Source organism: Panthera tigris, chromosome B3 (genome assembly GCF_018350195.1).
Source record: "Panthera tigris isolate Pti1 chromosome B3, P.tigris_Pti1_mat1.1, whole genome shotgun sequence".
Classification (NCBI taxonomy): Eukaryota; Metazoa; Chordata; class Mammalia; order Carnivora; family Felidae; genus Panthera; species Panthera tigris.
Window position 1 is genome coordinate 8,945,597 of NC_056665.1, and position 27,331 is coordinate 8,972,927.

The 27,331-nt window shown below is 39.3% G+C and overlaps 1 protein-coding gene across 3 annotated transcripts in view; it reads right to left on the reverse strand.

The window, feature by feature from the left end:
- Positions 1-27,331, reverse strand: part of AGBL1 (AGBL carboxypeptidase 1) — a 784,724-nt gene that overhangs the window by 384,482 nt on the left and 372,911 nt on the right. For all 3 annotated transcript variants that reach the window (XM_042988107.1, XM_042988105.1, XM_042988106.1), the window contains one exon: positions 17,862-18,038. In XM_042988107.1, the coding sequence (XP_042844041.1) occupies positions 17,862-18,038 (177 nt within the window). The remainder of the gene's footprint in view (positions 1-17,861; positions 18,039-27,331) is intronic.

The window sequence follows — 27,331 nt, forward strand, 5'->3', positions numbered from 1 at the left end:
AGGTCTTTAAATGAGTTACGATTTAGAATCACTGGCTATAGTGCCAAGAACATACATGTTATTTATTAGTAACACTTTTCATATAAATACATGTATATACCAGTTACTTGTTTCATAAAAAGGATTGTGGCTAAAGACAGTTCTGGCTTTCTAGTGACTCCTGAGGGCCTGTGAAATAGTTAGAAGCTTCCTATGGGCTGTAACTCTCATACTGGGATTTTTTTACCCCAATGGCCCCCACTTTGGGGGTAACCCAGGGCAGGCACAGGTCCCCATATAGCAGCATCTTCTCTGGTCCTGGTAACTTTCTGAGGCTGTCATTGGTAATGGTTTTGATAAGCACGCCCTTTTCTCTTTTGAACCCAAAGTTTTTTTCTGAGACCTGAGATTCCCTGAATTGTTGTGCTTTCAAGAAAATCTTTAGGAAAGGCATAGCATGTCTGTTTTCAGAAAGGGTACACACCTCTCACTGCCCTAAACCTCTCCATGACCAACTGAATGACATTTCCAGGAGGGCAGCTTCTGTGCCTTTTCATATGCTGTTTTTTCCCCACAACATGCTCTCTCCTCAATCTCTGCCTATAAAATAAGGCCATTTCCCCCAAACCCTAGCTAATACCACCCCCTCCGTGAAGGCTTTTTGCATTTCTCTTCCTAGCAGCCAAATGTAACATCTTCCTCTGAACAAGGAGAGCATGCTACCATACAAGCTATTTGCGACTCTGATGGCATCGGCCACACTGTGCAGTTGCCTTGGAAAAGCCCTTCTAGCTCTTCCAGAGGAGCCAAAAAGCACAGACGTCAGAGCAAAGGTTGAGGGTGGCCCAACCAAGTTTGAATCCCTGATCCCTTATTTTGTTCTTACGTGACCTTTGACAGATGATTCAACCTCTTTGCACCTAGGTTTCCTCTTCTGTGGGAAAAAGATACAAATAATACCTACTCATAAGGTGGTGGTTAAGATGATATAAGACCATGCTGGAGCATGCTCAGTGAAGTGGTAGGAGAGAACAGTCGGGAGCAGACTCCAGGAGGGAGTCTGATTGGGCTCAGATCCCAGTTCTTTCAACTTACTCTCTGTGTGACTTTGGGACGTTACCTAATTATTCTCTGCTCTAATTCCCGTATCCTAAGAGGTAGCAACTACCTTATAGGTTTATACAGACAGTTAATCTAACACATGCAAAGATAAGAGCTCTAACAAATATGATGAGTTATTATGAGGTCAAGTACTTAAATAACATTACTTGTTATTATTCACAGTCATGTATACTTAGGGGGTGACTCTTAAGTTTCCCTGCCTAGATAACTTAGAAGTAAAGGGTTAGGAAGAAGAGAGAGAGGGAGAGAGAGAGACAGAGACAGAGAGAGACAGACAGAGAGAGACAGACAGACAGAGAGGGAGAGAGAGAGCACAAAAGACAGAGATTTAACATCCTTTCCCCTTCTTTCTGATTGGATTTTGTCAGGAGCTATCTCTCAGATACAAATGTTCTTGCCCATGAAGTTGAACCCAAATCCATTGGTGTTAGTCAGTGCACAGGGTGTGCTGACAAGACTGTGTCCAAATAGACACTGAGCATTACAAAAGCCCCTTCCAGGGTGACGGTAGAGTTATGTGGAACACAGCTAGGTATTCTCAGTCACTTTATTCAGTGCCACCTGCCGTCACAGCCTTCGTAGAACTTCAGAGTTTCTACTTCTCACCAGGGTCTTGAATTCATTAACCACTCCTTCCCATCTGCCCTGAAACCAACTGATGGATTTCACACCTAGTCTCCAGTCTTTGTGAAAGTTAAGTAACAAAATGTTGAAAGAATTAGCCTCCCAAAGCAAACAATGTGCTTTTAGGAAATCAGTTCCTGCACTCCTTGAATTTTTTTTTTCTCTTCCCATTTGTTTATGTTATGTTTAAAAAAAAAAAGTGATGTGCATATTTTCAGACTTGAAACCTATTGGCTTTTCATTCTTTTCTATTCATTCTTGGTTTGAGCCACTTTTCTCCTATCTTCTGACTCCATCATACCCCAGCTTGCTTCCAATCTTGAAACTTTGGGGCATTAGCACAAACAAAATCTCCAGTCTTGGTCTGTAAAGATTATTTTCTTTTCTCCTTAGAGACAATAGTAGCCCATTTTGTTTACATTCCCCAACTAATAGCACCACAGTGTTTCTTTGAAAACATTTTCAAAACATTGTGATTTTTTAACTTGAGGAATCACAAAAGACTAGGGTTTGGAAAATCATGTAGACATGAAGCCTATTTGTCTAGCTCAGGTATGTTCCAGTAATTTTATGATTGGAGAATGACTTAGATATAATCCAAGTCAGTCTTCTGATTTTTTTTAATGTTTACTTATTTATTTTGAAAGAGAGAGCAAGTGTGAGTGGGGGGGGGGGGGGGGTAGAGAGAGAGGGAGAAGGAGAATCCCAAGCAGGCTCCTTGCTGCCAACACAGAGGCCAATGTATTACTCCATCTCATGACCATGAGACCATGACCTGAGCCGAAATCAATAGTCAGATGTTTAACTGACTGAGCCACCCGGGTGCCTCGCAGTTGAGGAAACCAAGATGCAAAGAGGGGCCTTGGGAAAGAAAACATCTGTAGTAAAGCATGATTCTCAAGAACGGTGGTTCTGATCCATATGGGGACAACTGGCAATGTCTGGATATATTTTCGTTATCATGACTAGGGAGGTGTTACTGGCATCTGATGGTGGCCAGGGACTTCAAACACTCTACAACACAAGGGACAGCCCCCATAATCAAGAATTACTCAGCCCCAAAATGATAGTAGTACCAAGTTTGAGAAAGTCTGAGCTAGAGAAATCATCCTTGCTTTAGTAATCATTTTAATGCCTCATGCCAGTATATATTTATCATCATTGCATATGAACCTGGTAATCCAAATTAAACTCGTATCCTGAATCCTTAAAGAAGTCTTTGGAGTTCCATTTTCCAGAAGAAAACTTTCCTTGGTAATCTCTTTAATGTTTTGCAACTGAAATTACCAAGGTCTTATCTCTGCACCAATGCTGATCCAGTGAGGAAGTATCTCTACCACGGAGATTTGGGAGAGAGGAAGGTTTTAGTTCTAGGTTATATTACGGGGTTGATTGTGAACAGCTGTACTCAACCCATTCATGGGTAACTGAGGAGTACCTTAAGGAATGTGAGGACACAAACATTGATTTGTTATGATAATTGGCAGTGATTTTCAGTGGTAAATGAGATTTCAAATGAATGATACAATGATGATCCAATTTGGAAGTCAACCTGATGGTTGTTTCAATGGTTTCTTTTAGGATACCATTTCACAAAAGCTAAAAACTAAATTGACAAAAAAAACCATGAATTCCTTTCTATGACAATATATGAAATAAGAAAACTTATATGAAACATTGGCACTAGATCTTCCCATTAACTGATCTGGGGGAAAAATTAGTAAGAAGGAATAATCAAAATCAAGAGATGCCAGAATTTGAGAAATACATTTAAAATAAAAGTAGCCATTCTATTTGTATCTTGTCTTCCTTTGTATGCTGAGTGGTTCTCTCATTTAGTAAGTGTGCTATGTATATGGTTAAACTAATAAGCCCAAGTGGAAATTCAACTTCTCAACATTATGAGAAAGGGGTCAAGGCCAAGTCCAAACTCAGTTGGGGTGAATGATATCTTGCAAGATCAACTTCCATGTTTTCAGAAGCACTTTAACCTAAAATTCCCTTTTGGAACTCTAATGTATTAGTTGAAAATATTGGTGGTGAGTGGGGAAAAATTATACATAAACAACTTCCACCCATAGTTCGCATAAAACAGACAAAAGTTTGGAAGCAACCTAAACGTCTAACAATTTTAAGTAAATTGCAGTGTGATAAATGCAATATTGGGGGAAAACTGTTCAAAGTGTAGAGTCTTCAGAGAAAGATGGAAAACCCTTAAGATGTAAAGTTAACTAAAAATGAATAATATAAAAAAAGGAATAATCTACAAATATAGGTACTGATTGATGACAATTCTAGAAAAGATGTACATATGGCCAAAGTCTAGAAAGCAACATCAAAATGACAAAAACAATGGTAGATATAGGTATACTCCTGGGCCTTACTGTTTTTATTTTTTTCTCTTGATTTTACTGTATTATGGTTAGAAAAATATATATGTTTATAACATATTATGTATATTATATGTGTATACAAATGGCCAAGTTTGTATAGTAAAGTTTGACCCAGAACCCCTTTCTTCAGTCAAGACAGCATTAGGAAGTTGATAGCAATAAGGACATCTATAATAAGCATTTTGGAGTGCACAAATGAAATAAGCTTGAGAATTTAAATTAGTCTGCAAGCTAGATAAGGTCAGTTGTGTTGAAGTAATGAGTGTGTGTTAGAAAGTCCCTCATAAGGGTAACGTAGCAACTTCACATTCTCCTCCATTAATGTTCTCATTACAGAATCAAGAATTTCACAGAGGGAACTGGCCATAGAGTGTATCTACTAAGCCAAACTCTAAGTGTTTCGTGTCTTCAGTAACACCCAAAGAAGTGGTGAGTTTCCCTGTGTTTCACTTCCTGATGCATATGATCACCCTTTCTCTCTCACACATGCCCACAAGATGATTTCCCTTACATTTCTTATCTTGAATCCAGTCCTGAAATCTGGAAGTCACCTGAGTTTTTCCCCACTTCTCCATCCCCCACCACACCATTCAGCTCTTTACCAGACCCAGTGAGTTCCAACCTTCTGAATCCCTCTTGAAGGTGTTTGTCTCTCTCATTTGCTTCCAAATGCTTCTGCCCTCCTTCCAAACATGGCCTCCCTGTCTCTAGTCCCTTTCAGCACACAACTGTTAAAAAACAGATAAGACCCCATCACATCTCTCCTTTAATCATATGGATAGACACCTAGTATCTTTGAAAATAAACTTCATCCTCCTTAGGATGGCTCAAAAGGCACTTTTTACCCGACCATTGCATACTTTTAGCACAGTTCTCGAAAATCGAGTCCTGTTGCTGATGGAACACATTTTTTTTTCAGTGCAATTACACAGAGTTGGAGAAGACAGAATATCAGCTTTCTCATTCTAAGCAATTATGATAATTTTAATGTAGTCCAACATCACATTCACATTTGTAACGTACTTCACATTTTAATCATATTACATTACCAGTAAGTAAAACCTCTAAATATTTTTTTATAAACCGTCTTCTACTTGAGCGATGTTTTGTTTTAACCAAAAGTAGGAATTCCCAATTACCCATATGAAGTCTTTCTTTTGATACTTTCCAGGATTCCATTTTGCTAATATCGTTTTAGACACAAATTTGGCCATGTAACACAATAGCTGCTTGCCCGAGCTATGTGACGCCCGAAATTTTCATCAACGTGAGGCAACCTGCTATAACATAGGATTTTGTGTGTTCCGATTCTAATTAGAATGGTTTAAATTCAAATCCCACTGCTGACAAGTTGTCAAGCATTAAGGAATAACATTTAAGGGGTGGCACCTGGCTGGCTCAGTCAGTGAAACACTAGACTCTTGATCTCAGGGTTGGGAGTTTGAGCCCCGTGTTGGGTGTACAGATTATTTAAAAATAAAAAAATTCAAAAAAAAAAGAAAGAAAGGTCCCTTAAATTTTCTCCATCTCAGCTTTCACATCAGTAGACTGAGTTTAACAATATATAAGTGATGATGACAATGAAGATGAGGATTAGCTGGTATTTGGTGTGAGATGCTCTCCCCAATGCTTTGCATACAAGCATATGCTGAGGGAGGTAAACTCATTATCCCCATTTTTCTGACGACTACACTGTTAAAAAGACTAAATAATTTTCCCTAAATATTGGCCATAAACGATGGAGCTAGTGGACAGAAGTGCAAAAGACCAGGTGAGTGCAATTATCTTGTGCCTTCTGTCTGAGGCATCCATTGTTCAAACAGACAACTGTGTATTTCACTGACCCTTGAGTGATGGGAGTTAAGGTCACCACGAACAGGCAATGGCATCTTTGTTCACCATGAACAGGCAATGGCATCTTTGTACATGTATCTTCGTGCACTTCTGGACTTACATTTCTAGAAGTAGGAATTTTAGGATGAAGGGTTATGAATATTTTAGTTGCATACTGTCAATTTGTTGCTCTAACTTCATATTTTAAAAAATAAAAAAGACTGTTTTTGGTAATTGTATAGGACAGATCTTAGGCACCTCCTCAGATTCCCTTGGTGATGCCAACTCCTGGACCCCCAGGGGTGAGGCTTGCCTTGGGTGCCACCAATTCTGCTGGGCTCCTCACATTTCCACATACTGGGGTTGACCAGTTGGCATCCTTGGGAGAACTTCCTTCATTGCTGCTATTCTAGAACCAGGTCCACCAGCCTTCCATCCTGAGTTTCTGGCCCCATCTACCATTTCTGGACTTAGATGAATGGCTACAAAAAGGTCCCAATGGTGCCACCTGGACATATGGATTCACTTCTCTGGAGACACATTTTGACTAATGGGAACCAGGAAGGGGGGCATGCATAGCTGGCAGATAAGTCCTTCTTCCATCTCAACACCTCATCCTGGAAATGGCTCTGCACATAGCCTTATCCAGACACATGTCACATAGCTGAGCAAGCCCACCCAACTGCTTTGACCAGCCCAATAATCAGCCACACTTCTCACTGTTTTCTGTGCCATCCCAGGCTCACTTTTTTTTTTTAATCTTTCACTTCCATTTCCCCTCACACTTGATCTGTGATGGTTTTCTGGCTCACCTGAGATAATAGTTTATGAAAGTGTTTCATGAGTTATAAACCACTAGGCAAAGGGTATTTTCCTACTATGATTTTTGTTGTCTTCAGGAATACTTGGGGGATAGAGCCAGACATCCAATTCATAAAATAATCAAGATTACCATTATTTAACTTTCATTACTCAGAACCAGTTGAAGGAGGATTTGGAAACATTTCTGATCTTTCAATTCTGTGTCTGCCTTCAGGGAGGTGTGGTTCACTATAAGCTCCATAGAAACACCTGCAGTAGGTTCCTGTGTGTTCCTAGGGAGGGAATGCAGGAAGAAGGGATAGGAGAACACAATTGCATGCTCCAGTGTACTCAAATTCAGCATAATATGCATCCCCAATGTGGAATTACAGGGTGCAATTTAAAAATATGAAATGAAGGGCACCTGGGTGGCACAGTCAGCTAAGCATTTGACTCTTGATTTCAGCTCAGGTCATGATCTCATAGTTCATGAGTCCAAGGCTCATCATCAGGCTCTGTGCTGACAGTGTGGAGCCTGCTTGGGATTCTCTGTCTCCCTCCCTCTTTACCCATGCCCTGCCTCCCAACCTGCATTTCTATCTCTCTCTCTCAAAATAAATAAATTAACTTAAAAAAAAACTTTAAGGAAAAAATAAGAACTATGAAATGAGCTAGAAGTAGCATGAAAGCAAATGAGGATGAAAGAAAAAAGAACTCCCTGACCTTAGCCGACTTTCAAACAAGTGTCTTTTCCTTTGTCAGGTGAATTACCTTTTCCAATTTCACACAAAAAAAGTAATTTGTGGATAATTCATATTCAACTCAACCAACAGTTAGCAAAGCCCTAAATTATCTCCTTCTGTGTTCTATTATAACACCCAGTTGTTTTCATACTACTCTCTGCTGTTATTGCTGACTTAATTAACTGCCTTTCTGGCTGGACTATAAACCCTGAGAGAGTAGGAAGCTGTCAATTCCACTCTGTCATATTCTTGGCACCTAACATATTGTCTGGATTTTTTTTAATGTTTACTGAATGATGAATGAAAGAATGAATGAATGAAGATGAATTGACCATGTGCCTGGTCTTTGCTAAGTGTTTTTAGATTTCTGTAAACATCCCCAGTCACAAACTTCAGCGTGAAACAGAGTAGATGCCTAACAAATATATGTTAACTAATCAATGAAGAAAGGAGGTATAAATGTATATAAAAATATCTAATGCCTACCTCCTAATACCATGGTTCAAAATATTCTAAAATGTTCTTTTCTCATTTACATTCAGGGAATACAGGCTTATAAAGATAATTACTGCTTAGTTTTTAAAAAGAGAAATCTTGGAGGCCACTCCTTTGGAGGGAACACCTGGTAGAGAATTTAAAAATTGGCTGGAGGAAAGGATCACCTTTCACAGTCATGGTCTGGGGTCCACTCTAGTTCACAGAGAATATATCCTGCGGATTACTCTCAAGAGTGGGACACTGCTTTCTCAGCTCCTGCGTTAGAGGAAGCTACTCCAAGGAACTCGGTCACGTAGAAAAAACCAAAGAAATGTATCTCAGGTTTGGTCTGTCCTTTCCCCCTATGATACAAGCTACATAAAACCCCGGATTAAATTAATCCTTCCTTTGGTTTTATATCCTTTCCTTTAGGGTATTTGGTTGATTGCACTTACATTGATCACATGGGAGAGTGAGATTTACAGAGATAAACCATCTTTTCTTCTTCTTGGTCCTTTGAAGCCACATATTTTTAAAGGATCAGAGGTCATTTGAGGCTCACTGGATGATCCCAAGGGCCAGATTCTATCCTTACTTTTGAAACAATGAACCATTTTCTACAATGGGCATTTAAAATTCATAGCTCCCAAGGCATTAGTAATCCCAGGAAAGACCCCTGCTGGCAACCTTATTAGCATCTCTGCCTCTTGATTTTTATTTAATTCCTTTTAATATTCTATCATAATGCTGACATACATTATGGAATTGAGGGCTAGAGGATGAGGACAATATTTCACTACATCATTAAGCCCACAGTGAGTTAATAAATGGCTCAGACTGTGTTTTGAGATCATACACAATGAGGCTTAAAAAAAAAAAAAAAAAGAACACCAAGGCAACACTTGTTGAATCACAGTTAATAAGAACAAAAAGGGCATAGACGTGAATGGTTCAAATAGTGGCTAATACTAAAATGATAGATTAGAGCTGTGTTTCACATTTGTATTTACAAAGGAATGAAGTGGCATTCTGATGGCCAAACGGACTTTTGGAAAGTTGTCCTTCTCTTTTCAAAGCCCTAGAGTGGAGAAGGTGAGAGCATATGGGGGGGGGGGTGGCTAGGGGGACAAGAAGAGACTCATCTAGCATTAAAATGTTGGCACAGATCACAGTATGTCTCATATTGAGGGCCACCTTCAATTTTTAAATCCCATTCATAAACAGCAGCTCATTCCAGTTCACAAAAATTTGGGGAACAATGTCCTTGCCCCAGTAGAAAAGGGAGAACTCCCCAATTTCCCTTTGGTGAGCCGTAATCCTTTCTCACCTCCCTGCTGACCAAGGCTGCTCTGAATCAGTGCTTCTCAGACTTTCCTAGGGACACAGGTCACCTGAGGATCTTGTTAAAACGTAGATCCTGCTGCAGTCAGTGGGGCCTGAGACTCTCTTTGTTTCTAACAAACCCTCAGTCTGAACGACCACCTGTGAGAAGCATCATCCTGAAAAGATTAGTGTCCTAATCTTTTAGTCATCACACAAGATTTAGATGGAAGTAACTCCAATCTACACTTAATGAGATACATCATGGTTCTTGTGCTAAGTGATAAGCAGGCAGAAGGAGTCAGCGAGTGACAGACTCCTGGATGATTTTCACAAAGTAAAGTCAAACGCTTCTAGAGCTGACCTAAGAGCAGAGACCAAGGGGCGCCTGGGTGACTGAGACAGTTAAGTGTCTGACTTCAGCTCAGGGCATGATCTCACAGTTCATGAGTTCAAGCTCTGCATGCCCTGCATTGGGCTCTCTGCTGTCAGCACAGAGCCTGCTTTGGATCCTCTGCCCCACCCCCTTTCCCTGCTTGCCCTCTCTCTCTCAAAAATAAATAAACATTAAACTTTTTTTTTTTTTTAAGAGAGCAGAAACCAAGAAGCTGTAAAGGGCTTCTAGACATCTTGGATTCAGTAAACTAAGTCATGAGCTCTTAATTATTTGGGGGTCATCCACTCTTTTAACAATGTCTTAAAAACTATAGATTTTCTCCCCAGAAAAATGTATACATAGACAAAAAAACACTTTTGTATGTAATTATATTTGTTCCTATACTCTTTTGTTCTATAGCCAATTTAAGAAATTTTGACCTGGGGCATCCCCAGGAGCTAGAAAAACAAACAGAAACATTTTAAACTCTCATTGGGATATGGACAGTTTTTCCATACAACTCTTGTGAGAGAACTAGGCCAATCACCTAAAAGCACAAATGAAACACACACACACACACACACACACACACACACACACACACACACACAAGGGTAGGGAAGGCAGAGAATTTAAGACTTTATGACAAAAGCCATGGAAGATCACCTATAGCCCAAAGGAGACCAGAAGCGAGCAAACAAAAACAGAAACTGCAAAAACTAGTAACCTGCCCCATTTCTCAGTCACTGGCCTCTGGGTCACCAGAATTTGAATCTTCAGGGGCACTTAATAAAATGCAGATCTCTGGGCCATACCCCAGGTCACATGGATATGTGGTGCAAACATCTGCATCATATAAGATCCCTAGATAATTCCTATGCTCATTAAAGTTTGAGAAATCCTATTCCTCAGATTACATTAGTGAAATTAACAGGATCCCCCCCCTGCCCAATTCAGAGCTTAAAAAGAGTGATATTCTAATTTGAGGCTGCCCATACGATAAGGAAATGGGTTCCAAGAGAATAGTGATCCAAAATATATTCCTGAGTTGTGCTCATAATTGGAATAGACTTTTAAATTCAAGTATGTTTCCTGTCCCGACCTCTACTCCTTGCTCTTTCTTTCCCTTCCCCTAGACTCGGGCTCACAAATTCCCCTTCTCTTTTCTAGGACCTTGCATGCAAATTGGCTATAATATGGGCTAGATTGTGTAGGAAGTTTGATAGAATAAAAGGCAGAGGAAATGTCAAGGTAATACACACAGAAGTTTCTTTGATGTAACTAAATCTATAAATATTGCTATATGGATATCGGTCTTTATAAAACCCAAAATCTATGGCTATTTTGACATTTCTTTCTAGGCTTTGACCATGTGTACATCTTTTCTAGAATTGTAATCAATCAGTACCCATATTTGTGGCAACCCTGGCTGCCTATTAAAGTTAGTAAAAATCACAGAGACCTGATGTCTAACCTCAATGGTTGTACTTAAGAAAGTATGAATAAGACAATTATGGCTGAGGGTTGGAGTCTAAGTATCAGTACTTAAGATGAAAAAGAAAACCACCATTAAAAATTCTTACATACAATCAATAAGAATACAAACAATAAAAGGTATTGAGTGTTTAGTATGAAAATAGTGATACACATTTTACAGGCAGTAGCTCATTCAGTCTTTACAACATTCCTATAACTAGGAACTGTGAAGAACATCACCGTTACAACCAAAAGTCATAGAAAACAGGTCACTGTCTCGAGGTCATGGCTGCTAAATGCAGAGCTCTCCTTGGAACTCTGGTACAAGTGCCCACACTACACAATAAACTACACCTCCCACATGAAGCTGTCATTCAAAACTGCTGGTATGGACATCCGTACAACTGTGTACATATGTGTGATACACACACATGTGTGGCAGGGAGAGAATATATGTGTAGACCCTGGTAGAGAGGTGATTCTGTGGCTTAGGACACTTGGGGGGAAAAGAGATGTCCTCAAATAAAGACTCAATGAGTTGTTGAGAGCAATCATTCCCTAATGGGAAAAATGCAAAAAGGAGAGGAGCCTTCAGGAAGTGAAGTGAGTATGGAAAGCAACATAGGAGGTTGACTAATACAAACTTAAGTTGATGTTTTACTAAAGACGAGCTGTGCTCTTCCCATTTTCCCTGCCTGATAGACAGCTACCAATACCTAGGTATTGTATTCCTCCAATTCCTCTTTGTTTACTCTGGAAAGATAAAAAAACAAAACAGCTCAGGATAAGATGGGGGATGCGAAGGGTAGGACAGATCTCCTGACATTAGCTAATTGGTGCTAAAAGCAAAATACTTTCTCCCTAGAAAATTGGATCTACTCAGAAGGTGCCATAGAAGGTTTTTGGGGGTTTCAGAATTAAGCGAGAGCGCCCTGATCTAGATGATCCAGAAGCTCCTTAGATACCCAGCGAAGGCAACCCTTTTCAAGCATGATTTTGGCAGAGACCATGTCCAATTTTCAGTTCTAATTACATTTTCCTATTATACATGAGAAACTTGTTGCTGCAGATCTATTTGGTGACAGCCAAAAGCAGAAGGTAGTTCTCCTGTTTCCAAAGCCCAGGGATACTTTGACCGATGACGTCCTATGAAGCAAAAGGCATGAGGGTAAAAGCAAAGATTCCAGTGCCAGACCTGTCTGCGTTCAAACCCTGATTCTAAAACATACTAGCTATGTGTGTGACATTGACCAAGTTACTTAGCCTCTCTAAGTGTCTCCATTTGGATAACAAGGATGATGATGGTAATGATAATAAAACCAACTTTGCAGTATTTTGTCACATGGTAGCAAAGATGGAGTAATTTAATATATGAAAAAGGCTTGACAAAGAGTAAGTATCATTAATGTGTTTATTACCATTATCACTGCTTTACGGTACTATATATTATAATCCTCAAGCAGTGCTAATCAGCATTCATCATACACGGAATGTCCTTCAAATTTGGATTCCAAGATGTTCCAAGAAAATCTGAAACTTCTTATTTTCTTGTTCAGGAGGTACAGTGAAAACAAGACTGACTAGAATTTGTTTGAAGCTTCACGGCATAGAAATAAGAAGATAGAAATAAAAACTTCTTTCTGGTTCTTGGATCTGTATATTCTGTACCTCCTTGCCTGACCCAGTGTACCAGGTTGAATGGCATCCCCCCCCAAATTCATTTCCTTCTCAGAACCTCAGAATGTGACTGGATTTGGAACTAAGGTTGTTGCAGGTGTAATTAGTTAAGATGAGGTCATACTAGAGTATGCTGGACCCTACATCCAATATGACTGGTGTCCTTAAAAGAAGAAACCAATAATGTATAAGTTGTTGAATCACTATATTGTACACCTGATACTAATATAACATTGTGTGTCAACTATACTTCAATAAGAAATAAAAAAAATAATAAGTAATTTAAGTGAGGGAAAGATAACACAGAGACAGAGGCATACAAGCAGAGAAGGCCAGACAAAGATAAAGGTAGAGAGTGGAGTGATATGTCTACGAGCCAGCAAAAAACGGAAGCTACAAGAAAGGCATGGGACAGAGTCTCCTCTGGAGCTTTAGAGAGAACATAGTATCGTCGGCACCTTGATTTCAGGCTTCTAGTCTCCAACGCTGTGCAAGAATAAATTTATGGTTTTAAGCCACCAAATGTATGGAGATTCGGGATGGCAGCCACAGGAAACTAATACACCCAGCATCCCTTCTGGACCACAATGGAGGTAGAGCAGCAGTGCAAGAGTCCCTGCACTGAGCTGCGGTCTCCCAATCTGTGTGGGGTTACGTCCTGAAACAGCTAACGATGCAGAGTGTGAACTGGAGGACACTGGGAGCCCTGCAAGCCAAGTGAGATGACTTAGTTTTTCATATGAAGTTCATCCCTCTCAAGCCATCTTCAATAGCCAAGCACTTAGTTGCAATGTTTTTGTTTCGTGATCTCAGGGTGTTTGTTTGTTTGTTTGTTTGTTTGAAATACAGTAGTAAGTTGTTTTGCAGAAGGACTTTTGGGGAGCACTCACCAGCACAACACCTGTGAGTGGCGAAAAAAGCAGAAGTGGTCAGAGTGGGAAGCTGAATCACAGTGCAATTGTGACAGAGGCCCCGGCCAATCCTACAGAGAGTTCTGGAGCTGAAATGGCCCTTTGGAGTGTTCCCAACTGGGGCTACGAGGCCAGGCCTTTGTACCCACACTCAGCACAGCTATTGGATGCAGGCTGCTCACACTAAGAAGCCAAAGCTTTGATCAAGGCTACTTCTATCAGCTGCAGACAATTTCTGGTGATGAACACAGCTGTGAGCAGCCAGGAAAATGAGTACCTTGGTCCCAAAGGGGATCTGGCAGGTGCATTGCAGCATCCCCCCTGTATACTGGTGGAAGTCCTTCCATTGAATCATCATTTTTTATTAGAATGTGGCCATGTGAGAGTGCACCTGGATTAGAATCTCCTTACTCTGAGAAAGAATCCATTAGGTGCTCTCAAATCATGTGTATAGTGACAGATTCGAGAGGACTCAACATTGCATTCTTACACATTTCTCTCTCTCACCCACACATTTTCCATTACTATCCATTTCAATGACTCTAAAAATCTCCATTTCTGGGGCGCCTGGGTGGCTCCATTGGTTAAGCATCCAACTCTCGATTTTGGCTCAGGTCATGGTCTCACAGTTCTTGGGATCAAGGCCTGCATTGGGCTTTGTGTTGACAGCATGGAGCCTGCTTGGAATTCTCTCTGTTCATCTCACTCTTTCTCTCTCTCTCAATTAATGAATAAACTTTAAAAAATTAAAAAATTAAAATCTTCATTTGAAAGTGGCTTCTAGTCACACGTGACCATGGCAATTCCTTCTCTTTTTCTAGTGATCTATGGACAGAGAGGATAATCATCTGACTCTACATGGAAATCGCCATCCATTTGTTCACTTATTTTTCCATTCATTTGCCAATCATCACACATATTCAACATGTACTCTATGCTAAACAAAGGATTGAGCATTACACAAATGAATTAGGTTGTACAAGGCCTTACCTGGCATGATAAGGAGCTGGACTTGCTCTGAACACAATGAAGGATTATGGGCAACACTGTGACTTGAATAGGTTTGGGTTACTGGAAAATCTTTCTGGATTGCTGTAGTGTGAAGTGAGGGGATTTAAATATCAGTTGAATTACTCTTCAGACCTCAGGTGCTCACTCTGTCCTTCCTCTGACAAAGACCCGTTTTGCCCACAAGTCAGCAGCATTGCTGAAGGGCATGTGGACAGCCTGCTTGGGTGGCAGTGCTCACACTGTCCTAAGTTACAAGCAGCCAATGGGGCCCAGGCACATGTCTTTGAATGTGCAAACACACCATGTATGTGACCCCAGGCTGCAAATGCTAGGTGTGAAATACACAGCTATCCACACAGACTGGACACCTCTAAAACATGAGCCCCGAGAGTATGCCTGATTCCATTTTGGCTTTTCCCCTCCATAGCCTCAATAGTTTTGGACCAGTCCCTAATAGATAAAGTAAATCACTCAGTCGGTGAGACTCAGAGATTATAGATCTAAATGTATAACCTAGCAGTAGAGACTATATTCCAAAGACACAAAAGCAAGAGAATTCTTTTTTTTTTTAAATTAACCAACTATAGATTGGAAAATAGAAGAGAAAATATCATATTAGTAATAATTATTTGAAGGTAATAGCTTATGTTCTTTAATGCCGTTCCAACATAAATGTCATTGTAAGAAATGATATTTCATTTCCATACTAACAAATCAGGTACTTAGTGTGCTGGGGGAGAAATGATTGGAACTACTTTAAAGCTGCATTAACCAGAGAAACTGCAAAAATATTGATATTCTTATGAAGGAAGGAAGGAATGCCCCTCATGGGTGTATTTAAGTACCCTCCATCTTTTGGATAAATGGTAATGCTAAACAAAAAATGGAAAGATGACCTTAAAATAATAACCTCAGGACTCAACTGGGACTGAGCTTCTCAATGTACAAAAATCATTTGCAATATGTTCAGGATGGAAATTTCTACACTGCTTTATAGCTCATAGACTGCATTATATACCTCAAACAAAAATCACCAAAACTCCCAATTCTGGGCTGGCTTCCTTCCCTTGGGGTGTTCCCCCTACCCCTTTGTAAAATTATTCATCATCCTCTTACTCACTGTCTGCAATTTTGCTCAGTTATTCAACAGCATTTGTAAGGACAGAAAAACAAAGGGAAGGAGAAAACCAATCCATTCGGAGAGGTGTTTCATATAGAGGATGGGATTGTTAAAGCAAAACCAGGTCTGGCACCATTAGGGCTTCCTCTAGCCAATTCCTTCTCCATCCTTTCTTACAAAGATCTCATGCAAAGGTCACGTGGACAGTTTCACAGAGGAAATGCTGAGCTGGTATGTGAAAGCCACCCCATTGGGCAAGCCTCTGTCATTCCGTGTCATTTGTAACAGCCCGTGTGTTTGTTACACGGAAGATGGAGTGTTGGTAGGGGCCTGAATGTCTGAGTCATCTAGTTCTCAAACAGCAACTCCAGAGGTTTGAGTTTCTAGTTGATTTATCATGAATGGCACTGATACTTATCTGACTGGAAGCTGTTAGCCTGAATTGCTACGTGGAGAAACAAAGTCAATGAAAGTCACCACTCCAATAGATCTGTGAAGGATGCATGGAGTCCTCCTTTAAATAAGTGTCTCGCCCCTATCCATCAAAGGGCACACAACTAGAAGGATACAAGTCTATATCCTTAAGTCCTTAGAGTCAATAATACTCCAGGCTTATTTTTCCCAATCATACAGGTTTTGAATGCCAAGGGACTGAACATATTCCTGATGATACAACCTTCAAATGCACTCCTGTCTACATTCTCTTTTGGCTTTTACAAAAACTCTTGTGCAGTAGGGAGGAAAGGAATCCTTATGAATATTAACACTCGATATATGAAACATACACAGGTTCGTAGAGGTATGTAGCTTGCAACACTGCTGATAAGTGGAAAAGTGAGGTCTTGTGATGCCTAATCCCATGCCCCTCCAATGATCTCACTCTTCTTATTCTACATCGACATTAATTTGGGTAAACTGGATTAATTCAATCTAATAATTTATTAATTCAATAACTGAACAATTTATTTTGAGCAACTGTTTGGACTGATTGGCTATTTAACAGAATTAATAGGTTAGAACGGGTGGTTCAGTAGCCCTGTGTCAAAAAAGAAAAAAGTCTTTGGCCAGGTGAGAAGTTAGTTAATATTCATCACCTGTCACTCCCTGTCTTCCCTGAGAGCTACCAGATTTCCACAAGCACAGGACCATGCAGGTGCCAAGTGCTTCCTGGCTGTTCCAGGATAATATCAAAGCCAGTGTAATGAGCTTTAATGTTGGTAAGGTCCAGGTATCCTTGGGATTGAATAGAAGACTGTCAGCTTGTCTAACAAATTTAAAAGAATCTACTACCATGGCATTGTCACAATGTCCCTTATTTATGCTCCTCTAGTGGGGACAGGGAAGAGCAGCTAAAGCAGGCTGACTTAGTAGCTATCCAGCTGCTCATGCAGTTAACAGAGCTGTAGAAAAAAAAATGTGATTTATACGAGCCTTTCCCTTGACACTGGAGCATGAGTCCCAGATCCACTCATGTTGGGGAGATACATGTCATGAACACACTTCTGTGTGCTCTGGTGATAGCAGGGCAACAGAGAGCTGCTGATTTAGATAATCACATAAGATAGAGGCACGCAATACACGGATGTAAAGGGCTATATCTATGCACCAACCTACACCCTTTATGATGCAAGGGGAACCAGTCGAGTTGTGCAAAAGGTAACAAGAGATCCCCATGCATATAACAGCGCCAGGCCGAGGTTCCATAAAAGCTGGGGGTGCATGTCTGAAGGAGGCTCCCTGCCACTTGCTGGCCAGGGCACATGATTGAGAAACCAAACCAACGGGCACGTACAAATTGCTTCCAGGATAAACACAGATTGTGCTGCCAGTGAATGCAATCATTGATTAGTTCTGCAAGATCAGGTAGCGAGGCCAGACTACCTGGAGACTTCTTGCACGTTCAGGAGAGAAAGAAGAACTGAAAGGTCTTTAATAGTGCCCCCATTATAGCACATAGCTGCTGGACAGAAAGTATGCATATGCCGGAGCCTCACATACCTGATAGGGCCCCTGGTTGCAGCCACAGAAGCTGCTCTCCATTGTGTAGCTTCTGGACACCCCCATCTCTCTCCACACCACCACCCGGGCTGTGGAGGCTCGGGATTTCTCCACGAGGAAACTGCAGCTGCTCATCGTGAATGCTGGAGCTAGCTTATCAAGGATTTTGGGAAGAGTCTACAACAAAAAAAATAAAATCATGATGAATTAGGGATATGCATCATAAAAAATAATGTCCCAACATTTATTAAGCATATCAATATATCAAACACTTAATATATGCTCCTGCAATCTTCTATCAACCCTAAGGAATGGATATCAAGGGTTTGTTGTTTTGTGCTCTCAAATGAGGAATCTGAGACTTAGAAAAGTAAGAAAGAAATAGCATAAGTCCAACTACAAAGAGGTTGGAATGGGATCCAAATGTCAATCCGGCCTACTCGAAAGACCATGATCTCCCAGTTCCATGTCTCTCCATCACTGTGGACCGATGTCGTACATGTATACATTCAGCCTCACACATCGCTGTGTTGAGCTCCATGGAAAGACACAGATTTCATACGGACTGAAATTTAGAGAGTGACTCCACCCAGTCTCATGGTTTTCTAGCTCCAAGAGTCAAACTAAGGACTTCTGACTTATCCCAGATATTCAAATCATTGATGATCGCTGAAGGTCACATATAAAGTTTCCTAAAATAGTACGACTGCCAAAATGAACTTGCTAGTCCCATCTTGTAAATCTCATAAATCTGAGGCTGGACCAGTTATAAAACTAAATCCATCCTCTCTGAGTTCTTATATACCACTGTTTCCTAGGGTGGAAAAGCTTTAGGTGAGACAACTTAATCTATGGTTAGAAAGCATCTGTATGTAGATCCTTGCCACTCTCTGATTGACAGAAAGGGGGCTTCTAGTCACCAGACCTCCCCGCTTCGAGGACGATGACTCAAGAATTCATAGCACACCAGGTCCTTGGGTTAGCAGAAATCCTGAGCCTAGATAGTCCCAAACTTTTGTGCCATTAACAAGAAGGGTTCTTTACTTCACTGCTGACAGAATACTAGCACATAGTACAAAATTATGCATATTAGATAACAAACAGTGAAACTTCAGGCTTTGGACAAATTGCAAGGAGAAGGAAGGGTTCTTTCCTCAGAATGAGAATACAAATTAAGAGTACTTTTAAAGAAATGCAATTTTGTTAATTTCTAGAACACTGAGCAAATCTCTTAATAACCTGGGTTCTTACTGTCCCCATGCTTAACATAACTTAATCACATTAATATAAAGATTAATACAAGTATTAATTATATTATAAATTACCTATGATATATGTATATGTTAACATAATTATTCATATAATTTAATATGATCGTTAAGTTCCCAACATAGCCTGCAGACCTACAGCATCATTTGGACAAGGGAAATGAGCTGTTATGTCCTCACTTGAGTTTCTATAATTGTCCCCTAATTGATTTCATCTACCCACTTTTGTCCCTCTCTCCCAGTGATTCCTTCACCCCATTTTTCTCCTTCAAAGTGTCATCGTAATCACCGTAAAATTAATTTTCATGTAATTAGCTGTTTATTTTCTATCTCCTCTGCAGCTCAGAAGTTCCATAAGGGCAGGTCTGTGTCTTGTTCACAGGAAAATCTCTGCACACCAAGCTGGGTGGCTCATAGGGGGCACTCCATAATTATTTGCTGAAATAAATAGAATCTGCTAGTCCAGACCCTTAGGAGACTGCTTAAATATATCTCACACACACATGCGCGCACGTACACACACACACACACACACACTATATATATATATATATATATATATATATATATATATATATATATATATACACACACACACACACACTATATTTATACATACATACACTATATATATATTATTTATATGCTATGTAAACTATTTTGTTTTATGTATTACATAAAATATTTATGACATATACATAGCAACTAAAATGATTGAAAATACTTGAAAATGGTCTCAGTTTATCAATATTTTACCTTGCTATAAAAAGTTTAATTGGACATTATTTAAATGATCTCTTTTTTCTTACTTAAGTGAACCCGGTTTTCTTAGCTCATATAGCCCATACCCAAATGCCCACATGTTCCACTTAATGGCGTGTATCTCAGAAAGCTTTACAAGCTATGATCCCTTTGTTGGAGCCTGGAGAATAAGGGGTTTACAAGATGCAGTTGGAGCATGTCTGTTACATATCCACAGCAAGAGTTTAGCCATTAAATAATGGACTCCAAAACAACTACAGCATTGGTAATAAAGTCCTGAACCCATTTCCCTTTTGATCTCACACAAATAGATCTATGTCAGAGAAATGAAGATAATTATAGCGTTAGTATTTGGAGATTGTCTTGTTTTGTTTTGTAAATGAATTAAGATATAGATAAACACTGCATGTGAATGGAGCCAGTGGACCCTTATTGTGATGCTCCAAGGGATCTCCCAGCTCCAATGGAAAAAGACTTGGGACCTTCAACTCTTTTTCTCCCACTTGCTCTGTGCCCTTAAACTTAATCTCGGTTTCCAAAAGTTGAAAATTATAATAGTTTGTTTTGGTTTGGCTCCCTCCCTCTCTAACTTTTTTTTCTTTATTTTTTCCTTTTTTTCCCCTTTTTCTCCCTTCCCCTTCCCCATGGTCTTCTGTTAAGTTTCTCAGGATCCACCTAAGAGTGAAAACATATGGTATCTGTCTTTCTCTGTATGACTTATTTCACTTAGCATACATAACACTAGAGACTCTTAAAAACTGAGAACAATCTGAGGGTTGATGGGGGCGGGAGGGAGAGGAGGGGGGTGATGGGTATTGAGGAAGGCACCTGTTGGGATGAGCACTGGGTGTTGTATGGAAACCAATTTGACAAAAAATTTCATATTAAAAAAAAAAAGAAAATTATAATAGCTGCCTTTTCACTCAACACTTGCTATGTATTTTACATGCATTAGTTCAATTAATCATCATGAGTCTTTGACATAAATTCTGTTATTATCTCATAACATAGAGGCTGGATGAGTAACTTTTCAATGGTCACACAGCTAGTAAGGACAAATCCAGAATGTCAACTCAGATATCCTAATTCAGATCACATGAGCTTAGTGTAACCACTGTAGGACAGAACTTCTTCAGTAGGTATTATAATTCCATAGGCACGTAAAGAAATACAAGGAATGAATGACATAATATACATACACAGCATGGTTCAGGAGCTGGCATTTAGCATGGTCTCAACATAAACCTAGCAGGGACTTAAAGACTAGACAAGAAACAGCCCCGAGAATGAGTATTCTGCATCCCCGTAGACACTGAATCCCATTTGTCTTAGAGCAGCTGGGTCTAGAGCACCTCAGCTGATGGGGGAAGAGGTGGTCCTGAATCATTAATTCTGGTTTGGGGGAACATTGTAAAAGCTTGAGCTGCATTTCAATTCATCTGCTTTCTGCTGACTCTTCCAAGTCCTGCCTGGTTTCCCAAATTCACAGAAGATAGAACTTTCAAAGATATGCTGACTATGAACCCACTAGACAGTTCCTAGCTCCCAGCTCATTTCCAGGGAGAAGCCCTCTGTGGGGTGCCGGTTCCCCATGATCACCTCTACAGAACTCAGACGTCTTCTCTTTTCTCTGACTTAAGCATGTGGCAAGGGCATAGCTGGGACAAGGAGTCAAAAGTATGAATTCTGGATTCACACTACACGATTTGACATGGAGAAGGTCATTTAAGTCCGCTAATGCTCATTTTTGTCATCACAGAAGGGGGAGGGGTAAGAACAGCTTCTACCTTGAGTGAAGCAGTAAAGTCAAGAGAAGCCTCAGTAACCATGCAGTGTTGTTACTATGCTCTTCAGAGGTTTAGAGGAAAGGAAGGGTCACTCTGCTCCAATATTCAAACTTCCATGATTGGAAAAAAAAAAAACAAAACCAGCTTTTAAAACCTCTCTTTACCTTGTATATTTCCCTTCTCTTAACTTAGATAATCCCCGCCTACCAAGTGTCCAACAAGGACTTACTCCCTCTTCATTCTGCAGAGTAGTTTGACTCAGGTTTTTGTTTCTGTCTCATAGAACACATGCTTTAGAAGATCACTAAGGTCAGAATCTGAGGTGTGGTCTGGTGCTGAGTCACCTGGGTCCTAATCCCAGCTCTTGCTAACTATATGACCTTTAGACATTTTACCGCATTTCTGCAACCTCCTTCCTCATATATGAAATGGGATGCTATTAAAAGTACCTATTCATTTCACAAACATTGGTTAAGCATATCCTATTGCCGTGCACCATTCTAGAAGATGCAGTAGTTGGGAAGATTAAATGAATGAACGTATACAGGGTGCTTTGAACAGTGCCTGGCACATGCTCATTACTATAGAAGTAGTATCCACAGTTGTTATCTTTGCCACTCCTCAAAACTGGAAATTTATGAGGAAGACCAAGGCCAGGAAATGTCACTAACAAGAGACACTTCCCAGGCAGGACTGCCAAAGAACTGATTCCATCCACCTCTCCTCAGTTCACTGTGATCCACAATAGGCAGTTAAAATTCTTTAAGGCTCAAGTTTTAATTGTCACAGAATTCATGTCATTCTATTTCTTCATACTTCTTTTTTATTTTAAGTTTATTTATTTTGAGACAGGGAAAGAGAAAGAGAGAGAGAACATAAGGAGGGGGGGGGGCAGAGACAGAAGGACAGAGAGAACCCCAAGCAGGCTCCACACTGACAGCACAGAGCCCGATGCTGGGCTCGAACTCATGGACCATGAAATCGTGACCTGAGCTGAAGTCAGACACTCAAGCAACTAAGCCACCCAGGTGCCCCAATAAATTTTTACTTTTAATAACACACGTTATTGATATCAGCTTTATTGAAGTAAGTGAACAGTTTGATGATTTTTAGGAAATGTATATAGTTTTAATTGCTTATTTATTTTTGAGAGAGAGAGAGAAAGACAGAGCATGAACTGGGGAAGGGCAGAGAGAGAGAGACACACACACAGAATTGGAGGCAGGCTCCAGGCTCCAAGGAGTCAGCACAGAACCCCATGTGGGGCTCAAACTCACCAACTGTGAGATCATGACCTGAGCCGAAGTCAGACGCTTAATCAACTGAGCCACCCAGGCACCCCTAGGAAATGCATATATTTTGCAGTCCTCACCACAGTCCAGCTTGGGAACACTTTCATCACCGTACAAACATGTCTTTCATGCTCACTTCCAGTCAGTCCTTCCCTAGGCAACGCCTGATCTGCTTTTTAACACTATAATTTTTGCCTTTTTCAGAAATTTCATACAAATTAAACCATACATCTTGTGTTAGTTTCTGACTTCTTTTTTAAGTGTATGTTGTTGCATGCATCAGTAGTTTGTCCCTTTTCATTGGTGGATAAGTTTCCATTGTATGAACATACTCTGTCTGAAGATTCCATGTTCTGTGTATCCATTCACAAGTTGGCGGACATGTTTGCATTGTTACCAGTTTGGGGATATTGTGTAATCGTACTTCTATGAGAAGTCCATAGTCCACATACTATGAGAAGTATGTCCATTTTTGTGGACAAGTGTTTTCACTTCTCTTGGGTGGATACAGAGGAATGGCGTTGCTAGGCTGTGCATTAAAGGTGTGTTTCACTTTGAAGAAACTGTCAAAGTGTTTTCCAAATTGGCCACACCATTTTACACTTCCACCAATAATAAATGAGGATTCCAGTTTCTAAAACACCTTTCCCCAACACTTGATATTTTGTCTTTTTTATTATAACCATTCTAGTGATTGTGTGGTGTTATCCCATTATCGTTTTAATTTACAATTACCTGATGAATGATAATATTGTTAATATTAACCATGCATACATTGTTTTTGTTGACATATTCAAGAACAATTTTTGGGGTTTTTTATGTGTGTGTTTATTTTCTTATTATTGACTTGTAAAAAATTGCACATTTTGGATATATGTCTGTTATCAGTTACTTGATTGGCAAATATTTTTCCCAGTGTATGGTTGGTCTTCCACTTACTTATAAGGGGACTTTTAAAGAGTAAAATTCTTTAAGTTTGACAAAGCTCAATTTATCAACTTTTTGTTTTACAGTTTGTGTTGTGTGGAGTTCTATGGAAGATAGCTTTGACTAATCAAAGCAGACAAAATACAAAGATTTTCTAGTAGGTTGCATTCTGTAAGTTTTATTGTTTTGTCCTTACATTTAGGTGTATGATCTATTTTAAGTTACATTTTGTGTATGGTGTTAAGTAAATATCTAAATTCATATTTTGCCTTGTGGCTACCCAATTGTTTCAGCACTGTTTGATAGACAGTCTGTCCTTCCTCCCTGCTGTACTGAAGTGCTTTGGCATCTTTGCAGGAAATCAATTGCTACAAATGTGTGAGTATTTCTGTGTGTATTTATTTTCCCTCTATTCTGTTCTACTGATCTATAGGTCTATCCTGATGCCAACAAAAGACGTTCATGATGACTGTAGCTTTTTAGTTTTGAAATTTAAAGTCTTCAAATCATGTAGAGTAAATCCTGTAACTTTTTTCTTCTCTTTTAAAGTTTCTTTGGCTATTCATACTCTTGTGTATTTCCACATAAGTCATAAGATTATCTTCTCAATATCAACAAAAAAGCCTCCTAAGAGTTTGATAAGAAATGTACTGACTCTATAGAAAAATTTGGGGAGAGTGGCCATCTGATGATCATTGAGTTTTCCAATCCATGAACGTGGTACACTTCTCCATTTGTTCAGGTCACCTCTAATTCCTCTAAACAATGTTTTGTGGTTTTCAGTGTACACATAATGCACTTTTTATTTAATTTCTTTCTGTTTTTAAACTTTTAAAGTTTATTTATTTATTTTTGAGAGATGGCAGAGAAAGTAAGGTAGGGGTAGTGAGAGAGGGAGAGAGAGAACACCAAGCAGGCTCCACACTGTCAGCACAGAGTCCGACTCAGGGCTCGAACTCATGAACAGTGAGATCATGATGTGAACCAAAATCAAGAGTCAGACACCTAACTGACTGAGCTACCCAGGCGCCCCTGTTTAATTTACTTCTAATTGACTTAATCTTTTAGAAACTTTTGCAAATGGATTTTTTCCTTAATTTCATCTCTGGATTACTCATTGCTAGTATATAGAAATAGGATGAATTTTATCATTGATCATGCATTTTGCTACCTTGCTAAACTTGCATATTAACTCCAGTACTTTATTTTGTAAAATTCTTAGAATATTCTACCTATGATAGTATACTTTGAGTAAAAACAGTTCCTCTTTTTTCCCAATATACTTCTCTTTATGGCAGAACTAAAAGGCAACCAACAGAATGGGAGAAGATATTTGCAAATGACATATCAGATAAAGGGTTAGTATTCCAAATCTATAAAGAACTTATCAAACTCAACACCCAAAAATCAAATAATCCAGTGAAGAAATGGGCAAAGGACATGAATAGATACTTCTCCAAAGAAGACATCCAGATGGTCAACTGACACGTGAAAAAATGCTCAACATCACTCATCATCAGGGAAATACAAATCAAAACCACAATGAGATACCCCCTGACACCTGTCAGAATGGCTAACATTAACAACTCAGGCAACAACAGTTGTTGATAAAGACGTGGAGAAAGAGGATCTCTTTTGCATTGTTGGTAGGAACACAAGCTGGTGCAGTCACTCTAGAAAATAGTATGGAGGTTCCTCAAAAAACTAAAAATAGAACTACCCTACGACCCACCAATTGCACTACTAGGTATTTATCCAAGGGATACAGGAGTGCTGTTTGGAAGGGACACATGCACCCCAATGTTTATAGTAGCACTATCAACAATAGCCAAAGTGTGGAAAGAGCCCAAATGTCCATTGATGGATGAATGGATAAAGAAAATGTGGTATATATATACAATGGAGTGTGACTTGGCAATCAAAAAGAATGAAATATTGCCATTTGCAACTACGTGGATGGAACTGGAGGGTATTATGCTAAGTGACATTAGTCAGAGAAAGACAAAAATCATATGACTTCATTCATATGAGGACTTAAAGAGACAAAACAGATGAACGTAAGGGAAAGGAAGCAAAAATAATATAAAAACAGGGAGTGAGACAAAGCATAAGAGACTCATAAATATGGAGAACAAACTGAGGGCTATGGGAGGGATTATTGGAGGGGGGATGGGCTAAATGGGCAAGGGGTATTAAGGAATATACTCCTGAAATCATTGTTGCACTATACACTAATTTGGCTGTAAATTTAAAAACTAAAATTAATATATATATATTAAAAAAATATATATGTGTATACACACACACACACACACACACACACACTTCTCTTTACTATTCTTGTCTTATTGTACTAGTTAGAATACATAGTAAAATGTTGAACAGAAATGGTGAGAGCAAATATTCTTGCCTTATTCCTGATCTTCCAGAAAAAGCATTTAATCTTTCACCATTAGGCATGATGGTAACTACAGGACTTTTTTTTTTTTATGCTCAATTTCAGGTTGAAGAATTCCCTTTATATTCCTTGTCCATTGTGAGATTCTGTTTTGAATGGATGTTTAATTTTTTTAAATGTTTTTCTCCACATCACTGAGATAATGATGTAGTTTTGCATTGTTTATTTACAGGGAATAGAACAGTATTTGATTTTTTAAGGTGAGGTAACCTTGCATTCATGAGCTAAACCCCACATTATCACAGTGAATGATGATTTTTATATGCTTCTGGATTTGACTTAATATTTTGTGAAGGATTTTGGATAGGTGTTTGTTGACAGATGTTGACTTTCCTTGTGACATCTTTTCTGGCTTTGGTGTCAAAATAGTAAAGCTCTCATAAAACGAGTTGAGAAGTCTTTTTCCACTATTTTTGAAAACTAATTTGTTAATAATTATTACTATTTATATCTTAGGAGTTTAACAGAAGTCACCAACAAACCCATTGAGGCCATATTTTATTTGTGCGGAGATTTTTAATCAGTAATATAACTTATTTACTTAAAATAGGCCCTATCAGATTTTATATGTCTTCTTTAGTTAGTTTTGGTAATTTTTGTCCTAAAAATTTATCCATTTTTTGGCATGTGATTGTTAATAATACTCTTTTACATTTTGGAACGTATGTTGCGATGCCCCCTTTCATTCCTGATTTTGGTAACTTGTGTCTTCTTTCATGAGTCTAACTAAAGGATTATCATTTTGTTGACTATTCAAGAAACCAAACATGTATTCATGGATCCTCTACCCATTGTATGTTTTCTATTTCATTCACTTCCATTTTGGGTTTTTCTTTCTTTTTTTTCTTATTCTTGCCTTGAGTTTGATTTGTTCTTATTTTTCTTCGTTCCAGAGGTGAAAGATTAAATTACCAATTTTAGATCACTCCACATTTCTAATATAAGCATTTAAAGCTACAACTTTTTGGGGCGACTG